The sequence below is a fragment of the Podarcis muralis genome, chromosome 1 (assembly GCF_964188315.1).
Source record: "Podarcis muralis chromosome 1, rPodMur119.hap1.1, whole genome shotgun sequence".
Lineage (NCBI taxonomy): Eukaryota > Metazoa > Chordata > Lepidosauria > Squamata > Lacertidae > Podarcis > Podarcis muralis.
The window spans coordinates 41164128-41177761 of record NC_135655.1 but is presented as its reverse complement, the minus strand read 5'-3'; the positions used below and the strand labels follow the sequence as shown (position 1 = coordinate 41177761).

The 13634-nt window shown below is 40.5% G+C and overlaps 1 protein-coding gene across 1 annotated transcript; it reads left to right on the top strand.

Annotated features, from left to right (window-relative positions):
* Window positions 1–1184: 1184 nt before the first annotated feature.
* LOC114593606 (fibrinogen-like protein 1) lies at window positions 1185–7850 on the top strand. Its single transcript, XM_028722111.2, has 3 exons — window positions 1185–1414; window positions 3249–3436; window positions 6535–7850. Exons 2-3 carry the CDS (start codon window positions 3289–3291, stop codon window positions 7230–7232), a joined length of 846 nt encoding a protein of 281 aa, XP_028577944.2. The 5' UTR covers window positions 1185–1414; window positions 3249–3288; the 3' UTR covers window positions 7233–7850.
* Window positions 7851–13634: the final 5784 nt, after the last annotated feature.

Genomic DNA, 13634 nt, shown 5'->3' with positions numbered 1-13634 from the left:
GACCTGTGGGGGGCCCCACCCTAGTCGGCTCAGAGGGAAGAAATATGGAGTGAGCAAGTGAGAGTTGCAGGCGGGGGGAAATGAAGGAAGGGAGGAAGGAGGCAGAAGTGAAAGCAGCAAGCAGAGGAAGGCAGGCAGATCGATGGAAGGAGGGAGGGAGATTGAGCAGAGGAGACCCAATCCCGTGGCCATGGAGGAAGTCACAGACAGAGCTGCAAAGACAATGATATGTAAACTCTCCTGGCTTCAGAGGTGCTGATACAACCTTCACATACAAATCTTCACATAAAAGACATGTTGAAAGGGGAGGCCATAGATCCCCTCTGCTGTTTCTCCCCAGTGAACCAAAGTATAGCTCACTCACAAGCACATTTGTTTGTAAACACACTTAAGCACTTGACAGATCATGAGGTGACAAGTTATGGCAATAGCTCTGAATGCAGGAGGAAGAAGCAAAGGTGACAGGGTGGGTAATATGGAGCTTTTCCACAATAGTCAGCCATCAGTGCACATGAAGGAAACTAGTACAGTGGTACCTCGGGTTGCATACGCTTCAGGTTACAGACACTTCAGGTTACAGACTCTGCTAACCCAGAAATAGTACCTCGGGTTAAGAACTTTGCTTCAGGATGAAAACAGAAATAGTGTGCCAGCAGCGCAGCGGCAGCAGGAGGCCCCATTAGCTAAAGTGGTGCTTCAGGTTAAGAACAGTTTCAGGTTAAGAACGGACCTCCAGAACGAATGAAGTACTTAACCTGAGGTACCACTGTAGTGCTCTCTAGCACGCCCCATTTCCCTCTATTGATAGTTCAGACAGAATATACAGTAGTATTCAACTCATGTATTTTCTTTTTTATAGTATATGTATTGTGTGTTATTTATGCATCTTTAATACTTGTCCTAAATTAATGTATTGTTTCTCACCGGTGCTGGGGTGTGGTCCTTGACAAAGATGCCAAGCCTTGACACTAGCCCTTGCCCCTCTTCCTTCCGTATTGATCCTCCTAGCTATTTTTGGACAGGAATTGGAACAGGGATTATTCTGTTGTCCCTCCCTCCCCAAACCAGTTGATTCCACACTAGTGCGCCACAACCCGCCACCCCCACCCCCTGCTGAGATTCACTATTCAGAATAATTTCATTAGTGATAACTTTCTTACAATGAAGGGAACTTTGGCCTTTAAAGATGCCTATTTGTGGATACGTGTCAGAGTAAAGTCCACCGACTAGAAGACTGATACACTGGAAATGTAAAGCTTTGTGAAGACAGCTGGCTTTTCCACAGTTAAGATAGAGATCTTGGGCTGAGCTGTTTACCTAGACTGCAGCAGTAGGCAAAGTGCATAGCCAAGTAACTACCCCATAGATTAATGTGCAGCTCTCACCTGGCCAGTTGTCAGTTTAAACAAGAAAGGTAAGATTATTCTGTTCTCTTTATTTTGTTCAGTTCCCTAATCTAAAGCTTCCTTCTATATTTACTGAAGAACTTTAGTGTCAGAAACACTAAAGAAGTATTCTTTATTCTGGGGAGGAAAAACATTTGACCCTGTCTTTTTACCCTTTATGCAATCTTGTTTTGGTTGTAATGAATTTATGTGTTTTACTGGTTTTCATAATGCTTATTATCTTTTTGTAAACTGCCATGGGAACCTAGGGTGAAGGTTAGGTAAGAAATCTTACAAGTAATTCAATCAATCAATCAATCAATCAATGTAAGAACCCTCTTCTAGGGTTGCAGTCATATACACACTTAACTGGAAATAAGTCTCGCTGAACTCTTTGGAACTTTCTTCTGAGTGGACATACAGTATATAGGATTAAATTTCTCAAAATTAATGAGAATTTGAATTTTGGGTCAAATTCATGCAGTGGAACTATAATTTTGTACAGGATTGCAGCCTTACTCATAGAAAATCATGAGCTCATTTTGAGATCACTGCTGGTGCTTTATGTGAAAATGTATTCAATATTTGGGCCGAGGGGGAACACATTGCTTTTGGAAATATACCAAAAGAGTAATTTCTGCTTAGGGAAGACACAGCTCCCTCCCAAATATGATAGGAAATTGTATATTACTGCTTGGGATTAAGTTAACAGTTCGAAAGGTGTTGAAATTAAGAACAAGTTGGCTTAAAGTACATTTTAAAGCTTCATGGAATCCAACGGGTTTTTTTAAAGTGAAAGTGGTGGTTTGTACTTCTTGTTGTTGTTTAGTCGTTTAGTCGTGTCCGACTCTTCGTGACCCCATGGACCAGAGCACACCAGGCACTCCTGTCTTCCACTGCCTCCCGCAGTTTGGTCAAACTCATGTTCGTAGCTTCAAGAACACTATCCAACCATCTCGTCCTCTGTCGAACCCTTCTCCTTGTGCTCTCCATCTTTCCCAACATCAGGGTCTTTTCCAGGGAGTCTTCTCTTCTCATGAGGTGGCCAAAGTATTGGAGTCTCAGCTTCAGGATCTGTCCTTCCAGTGAACACTCAGGGCTGATTTCCCTAAGAATGGATAGGTTTGATCTTCTTGTAGTCCATGGGACTCTCAAGAGTCTCCTCCAGTACCATAATTCAAAAGCACCAATACTTCGGCGATCAGCCTTCTTTATGGTCCAGCTCTCACTTCCATACATCACTACTGGGAAAACCATAGCGTTAACTATACGGACCTTTGTTGGCAAGGTGATGTCTCTTAATGAGCAACAAAACATGAACCCTGATGGGCACTTGTCCATACATAAAAGACTGAAGTGTTGAGGCTTGGAAACACTGTCACTTGGACATTATGCTGTGGAGTAACAATCATCTCCACAGACAGCTTGTCCAGAGCTGACGTTTCTGGATGCTTAAGTTCTTTATTTCTGTGCAAAGGCTTCTTTCAGATGTGGTCCAGGGAATACAGCACATCAGTTCTGATAAAGGAGAGGTGTGCTTTTTAAAATGGAAACCTTGACATGACATTATTTTCTATCAGCTCTTACGGTGCACTCAATTGTTCTATATCACACTGATTGATAGCAAAACAAGATGAAACGTCTTCTGCGTGGCAGGAAAGTTCTACATGTCAAAGAAGTAGTCTGTCGCAAATGCACTGTGACATGTTTAAAAAAAGCCCTGTGCTGCCAAAGAGAAAAGAAAAGCCCTTTTTTGGCAGATCTTGAACGTTGCAACCAGGTGTTTCAATTTCTCTTCAAGAATTTCTCTCTGGATGCAATCAATCTTTTAATGCTAAATGCCAGCCTCTGTTATGTTTGCAGCATCCAGCGACCTGAGTGAAAGGCATCTTCAAGGGAGAGAATGAATCTGGAAAAGTCAGCGGGATGTTTTCTGCTGCTACTCTTTCAATGTGGACTATGGACAACTGCAGAAAAGGCCTTTGAACTTGCTAATTCTCATCTGATTCCACCAGGAGACTATAAGAGACTGATCAACATTAACGCAGAAGGTAATTGTGGTATGCCGGGTATGTGTGTGATTTAGGAAAGGGCAATCAAAATTACGGAGGGATTGATTAATGTTCCCTATGAAGAAATGCAAAAGTGGGGATTTTTAGAAGGGGGAAAAAGTGTTTTCAGGATGTGTGCAGAGAATTGCTACAGAGAACATTGACAAAAACGTGTTTTATCCCTCTCCCATAATACTAGAACTCAGGTTCTCAAGATGAAATAGATTGGCAGTAAATTCAGGAAGTCCTTTTTCACTTATACTAACTTAAAGAAAGCACTTCCACAAGATGTGGTGATGGTGACCTTTGGTTTAGATGGCTTTAAAAGGAAGATTGGGCCTCCAAGCTACAAACTTGGTCATCTCACCTCTTATACACCCTGCCAATCACTGGGCACTGCAGGTGAGGGCCTCCTACAGATACCGTCTTATCAGGAGGTCTATTCCATACAATGGAGGAATCAGGCATTTCATGTTGTGGCACCTACCCTTTGGAATCCCCTCTCTTGAATATTAGACAGGCACCACCTCTGTTGTCTGCTGAAGACCTTCATCTACAATAAGCCTTTTAAATTGATATTTTCCCCAGTCAGCATATGTACTGGAATTGTTTTTAAGAAGATTTTATTATTTTATCATTTGCTGTTTGCCATCATGGGCTCATTTGGGAAGAAGGGCAGGGTATAAATTTAATAAATTCTAACAATAAATACAGGGAAAGTGCAACCCCATTCAGAATAAATTGTATCACTCCACCCGGATCTCCCAGCTTCGTAACCTGCAGCACCTCTGTCTCATCTGAATTTACACCTCAGTTTGTTTACCCTCATCCACTCCAAAAATACCTTGAGACATCTTTTTCCAAGACTCCCTAGGATTTGCAGGCAGAAATGAGAGTTAGAGCTGGTTGTCAATCACATACTGGTGATTTTGAAGACCAAACCTCCAGATTATTCCCCCCACCCAGCACACACATGGTGTCATGTACAGTAGGTATTATACAACATGGAGGCCATAAACCTGAGGCACCCCAAAGGCCAGAGGGCTTGGGGTAGAACAAAAGTCCTCCAGCACCACCTTCTGGTACTGATCCTCCAGGAAGGAATAGAGCCAAAGTAATACAGTGCATCCCATACCCAACCTAGCAGGATTGTCCAGAAAGAGACTCTCAACAAACCCAGTATCCTTAGCTACATCCAGTCTAGTGGGTGGCACTGACTTCCAGCTTCCTCCTTTGCCTTAGTTTCAGTGTTGCCCTTGTAGAATTCAGCAGGAAGAGGATGGGGACAAAACCAGAATTATCGGGCCTTGGCTATTATTGACGCCATCTCCACCTACTGTTGTCCTTCCTGCCTTCTGTGTCTCAGGGAGCATCAGCCTCCACTGATTCTCCACTGTGATACAGCTCCATATGTTGGCCATGTCTAATATGGAAATAGCTGTTTTTCCTTCTGAGAGGAAAGAGGCACCCATACCGCACAGTCAGTTCAGGGTACTTTTCACTGATGGGTAGATGCAGTGCCAAGCAATTACGAACTGTTCCATTCCTTAAGTGTGTATCAGAGTTCTTAGGAGTTGGGGGTTCTGTACTGGGAGACAAATAATAGTTGTCAGAGAGGAGATTTCTGCAAGAACTATTATTTCTTTGTTAAGAGACACGGATGAAGGGGAGCTTTGTAACACATCCTCAGAATCTCTAACGATACTCTGAGTCATCTCCTCCTCCTCCACTTACAGAGATTGAAAAATTAGCTCTAATCAACCGTAACTCTTCCAGCTCTCAAAGTTGCGACAACCAGCAAACAAGGGACACATGGTGTACTGTTTCCTATTTGCACATCTCTGTAGCTAAACAAAAGGCACATGCCCAATTTCGAGAATATATCCGTTTCTCCCCCCACCTACACACCATGCATTTAAAGCTATCCAACACACATTTTAAGCGTATGACTTCCTCCAAAGATTCCTGGGAACTGTAGTGTGTTGGGGTGATGGGAATTGTAGCTCTATGAGGGGAGGAACTACAGTTCCCAGGATTCTCTGGGGAAATACATTTTAAATGTGTATTGGATATGCTTTAAATGTACGGTGTGGATCTGTTTCTCTTTCTCTAATGTTAAACCCAGACTTGACCACAGTGAACTTTTGTGTGTGTAAAACTTCACACTTCACAACTGATCTTGCTTTCAACAATTTCCTGACTTGTATATAGATTTGACTATATAAATTTTGTTTTCAATCTGCAGAACTGTAAACAAAGCTTTTGTCACTTCAAGGTCATTTTAAGTCCTTCCTAAGTAAAGTACGGGATGCGGATGGCGCTGTGGGTTAAACCACAGAGCCTAGGACTTGCTGATCAGAAGGTCGGAGGTTCGAATCCCTGTGACGGGGTGAGCTCCTGTTGCTCGGTCCCTGCTCCTGCCAACCTAGCAGTTCGAAAGCACGTCAAAGTATAAGTAGATAAATAGGTACCGCTCCAGCAGGAAGGTCAACTGCGTTTCCGTGTGCTGCTCTGGTTTGCCAGAAGCGGCTTAGTCATGCTGGCCACATGACCCAGAAGCTGTATGCCGGCTCCCTCAGCCAATAAAGTGAGATGAGCGCCGCAACCCCAGAGTCGGCCACGACTGGACCTAATGGTCAGGGGTCCCTTTACCTTTAAGTAATGTACACAATGCTTTTTTCCAGGGTTTTGAAATTAACACTTTGTGTTTTGTACTGGATTTTCTCTGTTTCCTTTTAATAAGTAATTTTAATATTAATAGATTATTTATGATGAATTGTATTTACTCTTTGATGCTAACAGTCTTTTCATATAGATTACTACTCGTCAACCTGTATGATATTTCGTGAGCAAATATTTCTATTCTTATCCATTCATTGTTATTACCTTTTGTTTACGACGGTGCTTAATAATAATATATTTTTAAAATTGTAGTCACATCACAAAAAAGAAACTATGTAGAACTGCACAATATATGTGCCTCAGATCCTGACAATTTAACAATTTCTTACATTTCAGGGCAAAAGTCCATTCTTGTGGAAGCTTTTAAGCCAAGCTTAGGGGATTATAATGTTAAGCATTCATTTATTTCCATGCAGAATATCCACGAGACTGCAGTGAGATCTTTAAGCAGTCTGAAGAAAACTCCAGAGATGGTCTATATGTCATTCAGCCAGCAAAGGAGCCTATTGGCGTGTACTGCAACATGCAAGATGGTGGCTGGACAGTAATTCAGCACATTACTGCCAACAGTACGGTGGACTTCGATAGGACATGGCAGGACTACAAACATGGATTTGGCACAATTAACGACAACTACTGGTTAGGCAATGAATACATGCATCAGCTAACCAGCTCTCCAAGGCCATATACACTTAGGATTAAACTTGTAGACCTAAATGCCAGTATCAAGTGGGGAGAATATGAGCCCTTCCGCATTGAAGATGAAGCTTCTCAGTACCGAATCAGGCTTGGTCTTTATAAAGGTAATGCCGTTGATGCTCTGTGTCGTGACACAGAAGCGTATCTCCACGATAACCAGATGTTCACAACCAAAGATAGAGATAATGACAACTATTTTCAGAACTGTGCCAAACTTGAGTACAACGGGATTGCTGGGGGAGGCTGGTGGTATGATGCTTGTGCTGGAGCGAATCTAAATCGCAGGAATGTCATCTACTGGCAGCAGGACTGCAACAAAGAGCACGTGTGCAAGTATGCCTGGATGATGGTCAAACCAGCCGACCACAGCCAGGAGTGGCTCAAGGCTTGCCCTGCTGAGAAGGAGGAATTGTAGGCAACAGTAAGAAATTAAATCCAGGTGGAGAGCTGCTGTTTCTTCAACTTGTATGTAGAAGCCGGCTTTTTCCTTTGCTGGGATTGTGTTTGACTATAGAAATGAAATTAGACCCAGCACAAAGATAAAGACCACATGACAAGATGTGAAAAATGGAGGACCCCAGAATTTAATTCCCCTGTTCCTCCCATTGCAGTAGTAAATCTTGAGTGATGGCCCAATAGTGAGAGAGAGAGATCTAGACATTATGAATATTCTGGGAGATGTGAGTTAAATTCACAAATTATAGTGTGCTGATAAGATCACCAAGCAGTTCTGAGCGTAAGTAACAGAGGATAAGTGATAGATTGAAAATATAGAGAGACAATTAACCATATAAATCCATAAGATATATTTAGTAATCAGGAGAAATGAAATATGGATATTACATAGGCTTAAAGGGAAAGGGTATACATTAGGGACCTTGAAAAATCACGAGACTTGCAATTATTTCCTCTGCTTTTCCCCACTGTTGCCCGTGAAAATACATATTTTCTCTTGCCTTTCATCTTCAGCAGTTCATTCAAATAGTGTTGTTTGAGCTGTTGCTGTCTTCAAAGGAAGGAAGGAAGGAAGGAAGGAAGGAAGGAAGGAAGGAAGGAAGGAAAAAAAACAAAAGCAATTACATTAAAGTCACAAAGCTGCATGATCCCATTGAAACAGTTTGCTGTATGAGGTTCCTCAGGTTCATGAAGTGATAAATTAGGCTCTTAATGATAAAGGTTCACAGCACAGCAAAAGAGTTGAGAGGCCACAACAATATACCTTTTTTTTTTTTTTGTCCATATGGCAGTTTGGCTGCTATTGTGAGCAAAAACAGGGTTGCTTGTTGTCAGGAAGATTGCAGCACTAGATCCTTCTGTAAGTAATTAATCACCAAATACTTCATAAAGGCAGAAGAAATGGTAGCTGATAATATGCATTATTTTCAAGAACAGTTCCACTTCATGAGTGTTGAAGGAGATTGGATGCACTAATGTGCATGTCTGAGATATTCCATCCAACAGAGGCCAGTGATGTATATGAGTATTATCAAGAATATTGTATTGCAACACAGTCAAAGATTCATCTTTTGTGCACGGACAGTTGCAAATGAATCATAATTTCGCAACACCTGTTTGTGAATGCATGTGTTGTAGTTTCATTGTAAAGGTACAAAGCAATCTTTATTGTCTTTCCCTTTTCATCTATTTTCAGCTAATATCTTTTAAAAAGTGTAATTAACATGTATTTTCAGAGCTCTCATCATTACCTGTATCTTCTCTGGCATTTTCATTCCTTGTTTTAAATTCTTTCAGATGAGACTAAATATATCTCTATTGTCACTTACTTGCTAGCCTATATTTGTAAAATAGCAAAAACAAGATTTTTGTTGTTGTTGTTGTTGTTCTTATTTAATGGCAACATTCTACCATTCTCTCATTTCTGATTACAGGCCCCAGATTATTACTATTACAGACCTCCCTGGTAGTTATACTTTCTCTATAAACCACAATGGTATATATAGTTTGCTGTACTCAACACCGGCAACATTTAATCAAAGTAGTCTGTATTCTTACTACTGCAAAATACAACATTTTATATATAAAATTAATGTGAGTAACTGCAGCCTAGTTCTCAACTGAGCCCATAAGTACAAGTTCCTTTCATGAGCAGATGAGATAGTTGGAGGTGTGAACAATGTGATTAATTTCTAAGCAATTAATTAATGGAATGCCTTTCATAGTGTTTTGCCTCTTCTTGAAAGATGTCCAGCTATTGTGAATCAATTCATTTTAAAATGGATTGTTAAGTGTGTGTGTGTGTGTGTGTGTGTGTGTGTGTATGTGTAAACTACAGCAACATCTACAAAGATTTTAGATTAACAATCACAAAATGGAGAGAGGGAAAAGTCTGTATGTCCAATAATTCTTCTTTAATAGGGAAACAAAGAGGGGATGAAGTGTACAATCAAATACCGATAATTTAAAATCCCCAGTATAAATGGACTCACACCTGATTTACTTTAGAACAGGTGAATTAAGAATTGGGCCTATTGTGTGGACAGGTACGCATGGATATGCACTGTTTACACACATCAAACATAATCCAATCAAAATTATTCACTGATTTGGATACAAAGGTGCTCATGGTTGATCAATATTTTAGCCAAGTTCCCTTTTCCTCTCCATCTCTTTGCCTACAACACACCTCATGCCATTTTTAAAAGGTTTTCCAGTCCTCATGAACTGCTTTTGGGAAGATGCAAAGGATCACAATAGGAAGGGAAAGACAGGAAAGTCACATTCCATGAAGAGGATTAGTACTAAACAGGATGCAAAGTACTGTTTTTTAAGGAAGAGAGTTATGCATGCTCAAGAGTCAGTATAAACCACTGATCTTCAACATGAGCCAAAACTGGATCATAGCCTGATCTAAGGTGAGTTGCAATGGCAGCAGTACCACTATGCAAATGAGAATGAAAAAATGAGTCTTCCAAATCCATGTTTGGGTTAAAGATCTGGAAAGTTTGAAGACTACTAGTCTAAACAGTTAAAAAAAGTACATGGTTCAGGTGTCTGAGGACCATACCCTTTCAGAACACAGGCAAGAAAGGCACATGTTTGAATGCTCCTCAGTGTAAAAATACAACACACATAACAAGCACATTACAGCAAGGATTAACCTTTCTTCCTGACCTACTAGATTTCCATGGATAGGAGTGGCTTGTTAGGAGTTTTTGCATTGTTATACCCTTCCTGCATTCTGAAAGGGTATTCTGCTAAGATGGCCCTACCATGTACTTTTTCTAAATCTATGGCTTGGTCCTAGTCATGGATCAGCCATCATGGATCACTCCACAAAGGAGTGGAGTGGGATCTGAAAGAACAACACACTTAACATGAGAGGGTGAGCCAGAGGTGTTTTCCTAGACCATCTTGGCAAGATTTAGCCATCAGTACGGGGGGGCTGCCTCAGGGCTTGACAGTATGTATGGAGAGCGAGAAAGAGTTTATTTACACTGCAGCATTCCAGCTATAGTGGAATGGGATCAGCTCCTGTTCTTCTGTAGAATGGCAAAGACCCTCTTATACCCCACAGATTTCTCCTCAAGTAAATGTTATCACTGTACTGTAGGAAGTGGCTCTCCTGGAGCTCTGGCTCAGGAAAGTGCTCCTGAAACTTTCAATATAATCTGTTTAGACATATCCAAATATATATATCCCACTTTTTCCTCTCACTTCTGTTACCCAAGGATACTAACATCATGTAAGTTTAATACAATCATATAATATTAAAGCAGCAAAACACAGATGATGATGCAGTAAGTTTTTTTAAAAAAAAACAACTTTAAAAATCCATATGGAGAAGCCAGTTGGGTCAAAGGCCTGCTGGAACAGACAATCCTTAAACTCTATATTTGAACTCTGCTATCGGGTGCAGACAAATCTCCCAGGACAAAGAGCTCTGAAGCCTGGGTGCTATAACAGAAAGAGGTATTTCTCTTGTTCTCACCAACTGTACTTGTGATGATGGTGGGAGACAAACCAGGACCTCTCTTGATGATCGGAATGAATGGGCAGTCTCAGATGGAAGGAGAATGTTCTTTAAGGGGTCTTTTGCTAAAGGCTCTTATATTATCCATCTGTGAAACACTAGAACACCAGTTTGACCAAGGCTGAAATTAGTAGAGGGACACATTGCAACTGAAAAATTATTTGTGTTGAAGGCAGAATCTGCTCTTCCTGGAACCTGATGCTGTAGTTACCTCAGCAGTCTTTTGACCCACCATTTCCCACTTCATTCTTCTGCTCTCTGCCCCTTGGACTTAATCTACTTGTTATAAGGGCTTTGGAAGAAGCATGTGGCCTCATTTCTGCTTGTGTATAAAGCCGATAGATAACTATCTCCAGCCTTCACTCAGCGCTTTCATGCTGCCCTCAAGATGTTAGTACTTGTCAGTATAGCTCCCAGACATGGAATCAGCCCCAAGCATGAACCAGAACCAGGGAAGACAAGGGAGCCTTGGAGGCAACCCCTAAGACCATACCCTAGGACAATACCCCATATTCAGGAAACCAGCAGAATTAAGGAATGTGCCCCAACTGGATGTTGCAATACACTAGGAAGGGGGATCTAATTTGAGTAGCTGAACCCTCAGTTATTGTCAGTAAGATGCTGATACAATAACGTCCATGCATCTGCTCCTAGTCTAGCTACTTTCAGGACAGCTCTTCTAGGTCTAGGTCATCTATGGACACAGCAGACATATTTGCAAATACAAGGCAGATTGTCCTCCTCCTCTCCCATTCTGGAAACAATGTAGAAGTGTCATCAAACAGCGCTATGCAGTCCAGATCCCTTTTGTTTCTCTGCCCTAGAAGAGCTTGCCTGCTTTTGCTGCCCATCTTTAGTTTCACAAGTCAGCAGTGCCCTTAGCATAACCTCCCAGTTGGAGTCTTTTGACCTTTGCTTCAGAGAAGAATGGGACTCTGGTGGGAAATAACCACACTGTTTAATCACCACAGTTGGCTCTTTCCTATAAAGATGACCATAGTGGTCTTTAGTGGTATGGAATACAGTTACCCCATAATAGTTCCCATGCAACTATGTTACTAAACATATAAATGGAATCTTTAAGAATCCTGATTTTAGAGGAGGGATGAGGAACCTACAGACCTACAGTAATTGTCAAACTACAACCCCCATCATCGCTGTCAATTGGCCATGCAGGCTGAGGCAGATGTGAAGTGGAGCCCAACATGATCTTGAGGGTCACAGGTTCTAGAGCAATAACTTACAAGTGTCTGCAAAAAAACCAAACCTGTATCCATTTTAAGAAATAATTTCAAATGGTTTTTGTTTCTGCTCTTCCTGTTCTTTCAAAAATAACAAAAATAAAAGTTGTGGCTCTATATTGTTGGATAGCTCTCAACTGTCCCCCTTGCCTTTTTTGTTATGAAACTCCAGTATTAAAAAAGGAATAAACACACACCGTTTTTAATACAGTTCCAGATATTTACAATGTATCCCAGAGTTTGGCAGTGTCATGTCTGAGTTTTTAGCAGCATAGGTTGAGCACATACTTAACAGTTACACTTAACTGATACTTTGGCATCCATCACTGTGTAGTCTTATACATCTACTCAACAAACGGACCATAAACATTTATAAAACATTCCTGTTCAACAGAAACTGTGACAAAAATAACTTCCCATTTAACTTCAATAATAGAAGGCAAAGCTTTTCTTTAGCAATAACATTGCAGCTAGCAGAAAACTTTTACAGTCTTATATAGTCATTATTACATAGCTTGTATTATAGAAATGCAGGTTCGTTTGAACCAAACACACATATCATATGCATATGTATGTTTGTTTGAAGCCAGTATAACTCAAAGTATACACTATACACAGAAAATGCTTTGATGGTGACTGAAGAAAAGAAACAGAGGTCTCTATAGTAACTTGCACTTTCCTTTAACAATTATATGCAAAAGCACCAAAAACAGTTGGCACAATACAATATACTTAAAATTGATCATATTGATTCCAGAATACACATTTTCACATTATTATACAGTGAGTTTAAATAATATCCAATACCCCTGCAAAAAATTCAATCTTTTGCAAACAACTCACTTAACCGTCAAGTTATTCACAACATTGTTTATTTCTATAGCTGTGGAGAAACCCTTTCTTTCCTGCTTCTCTAGCTCTTAATGAAAATATTTTTTACTTCAGTGGAAGCAATGACAAATACACAATAACTCTTATGAAATGTGCTGTGTTATCTCTGAACTATGCAACACTATATTTTACAACTGTATTATTACTATACTAAGCTATGAATGCGGATGATATGATAGAGATGCAGCCTAACACTCAAGCTGTGCACTCGTACATTCTTGAAGACCAAAGCAGAATCATCATCCAAAGCCCTAGTCCAGGTCCATTGACCCTGGGAAGCACATCTGGCAATAATCAGGATGAGGGCCTTTTCTGTTGTGCTGCCCATCCTAGGGAATGGCTTTGCATAGACCCCATGACTGTATTGTTTTAGATGGCTAATAAATAAAATATATTAGGCTGTTTTAAAAGGTTTCTGAGCAGTTGTTCTCTTTCTGCTGGCTTACTTTTGATGTCTTAGTTTCAATGGGTGTTTCGTATTTTGTTGTGGGGGTTTGGCCTTGGTGACAATATTTGTGATTTTAATGGGAATTGTTATATATTTTACTATTGTTTCGTGTTTTTGGATTGCAGCTGCTTTGAGTTTCTTTGAAATTTAGGCAGGGTATAGATGATAGATAGATAGATAGATAGATAGATAGATAGATAGATAGATAGATGATAGATAGATAGATATAGATAGATAGATGATATA

Coding starts and splice junctions, on each gene's coding strand:
- LOC114593606 (XM_028722111.2), top strand. CDS start 3,289: ATGAATCTGGAAAAGTCAGCGGGATGTTTTCTGCTGCTACTCTTTCAA. Junction 3,437..6,534: donor GATCAACATTAACGCAGAAG/GTAATTGTGGTA, acceptor ATTTCCATGCAG/AATATCCACGAGACTGCAGT.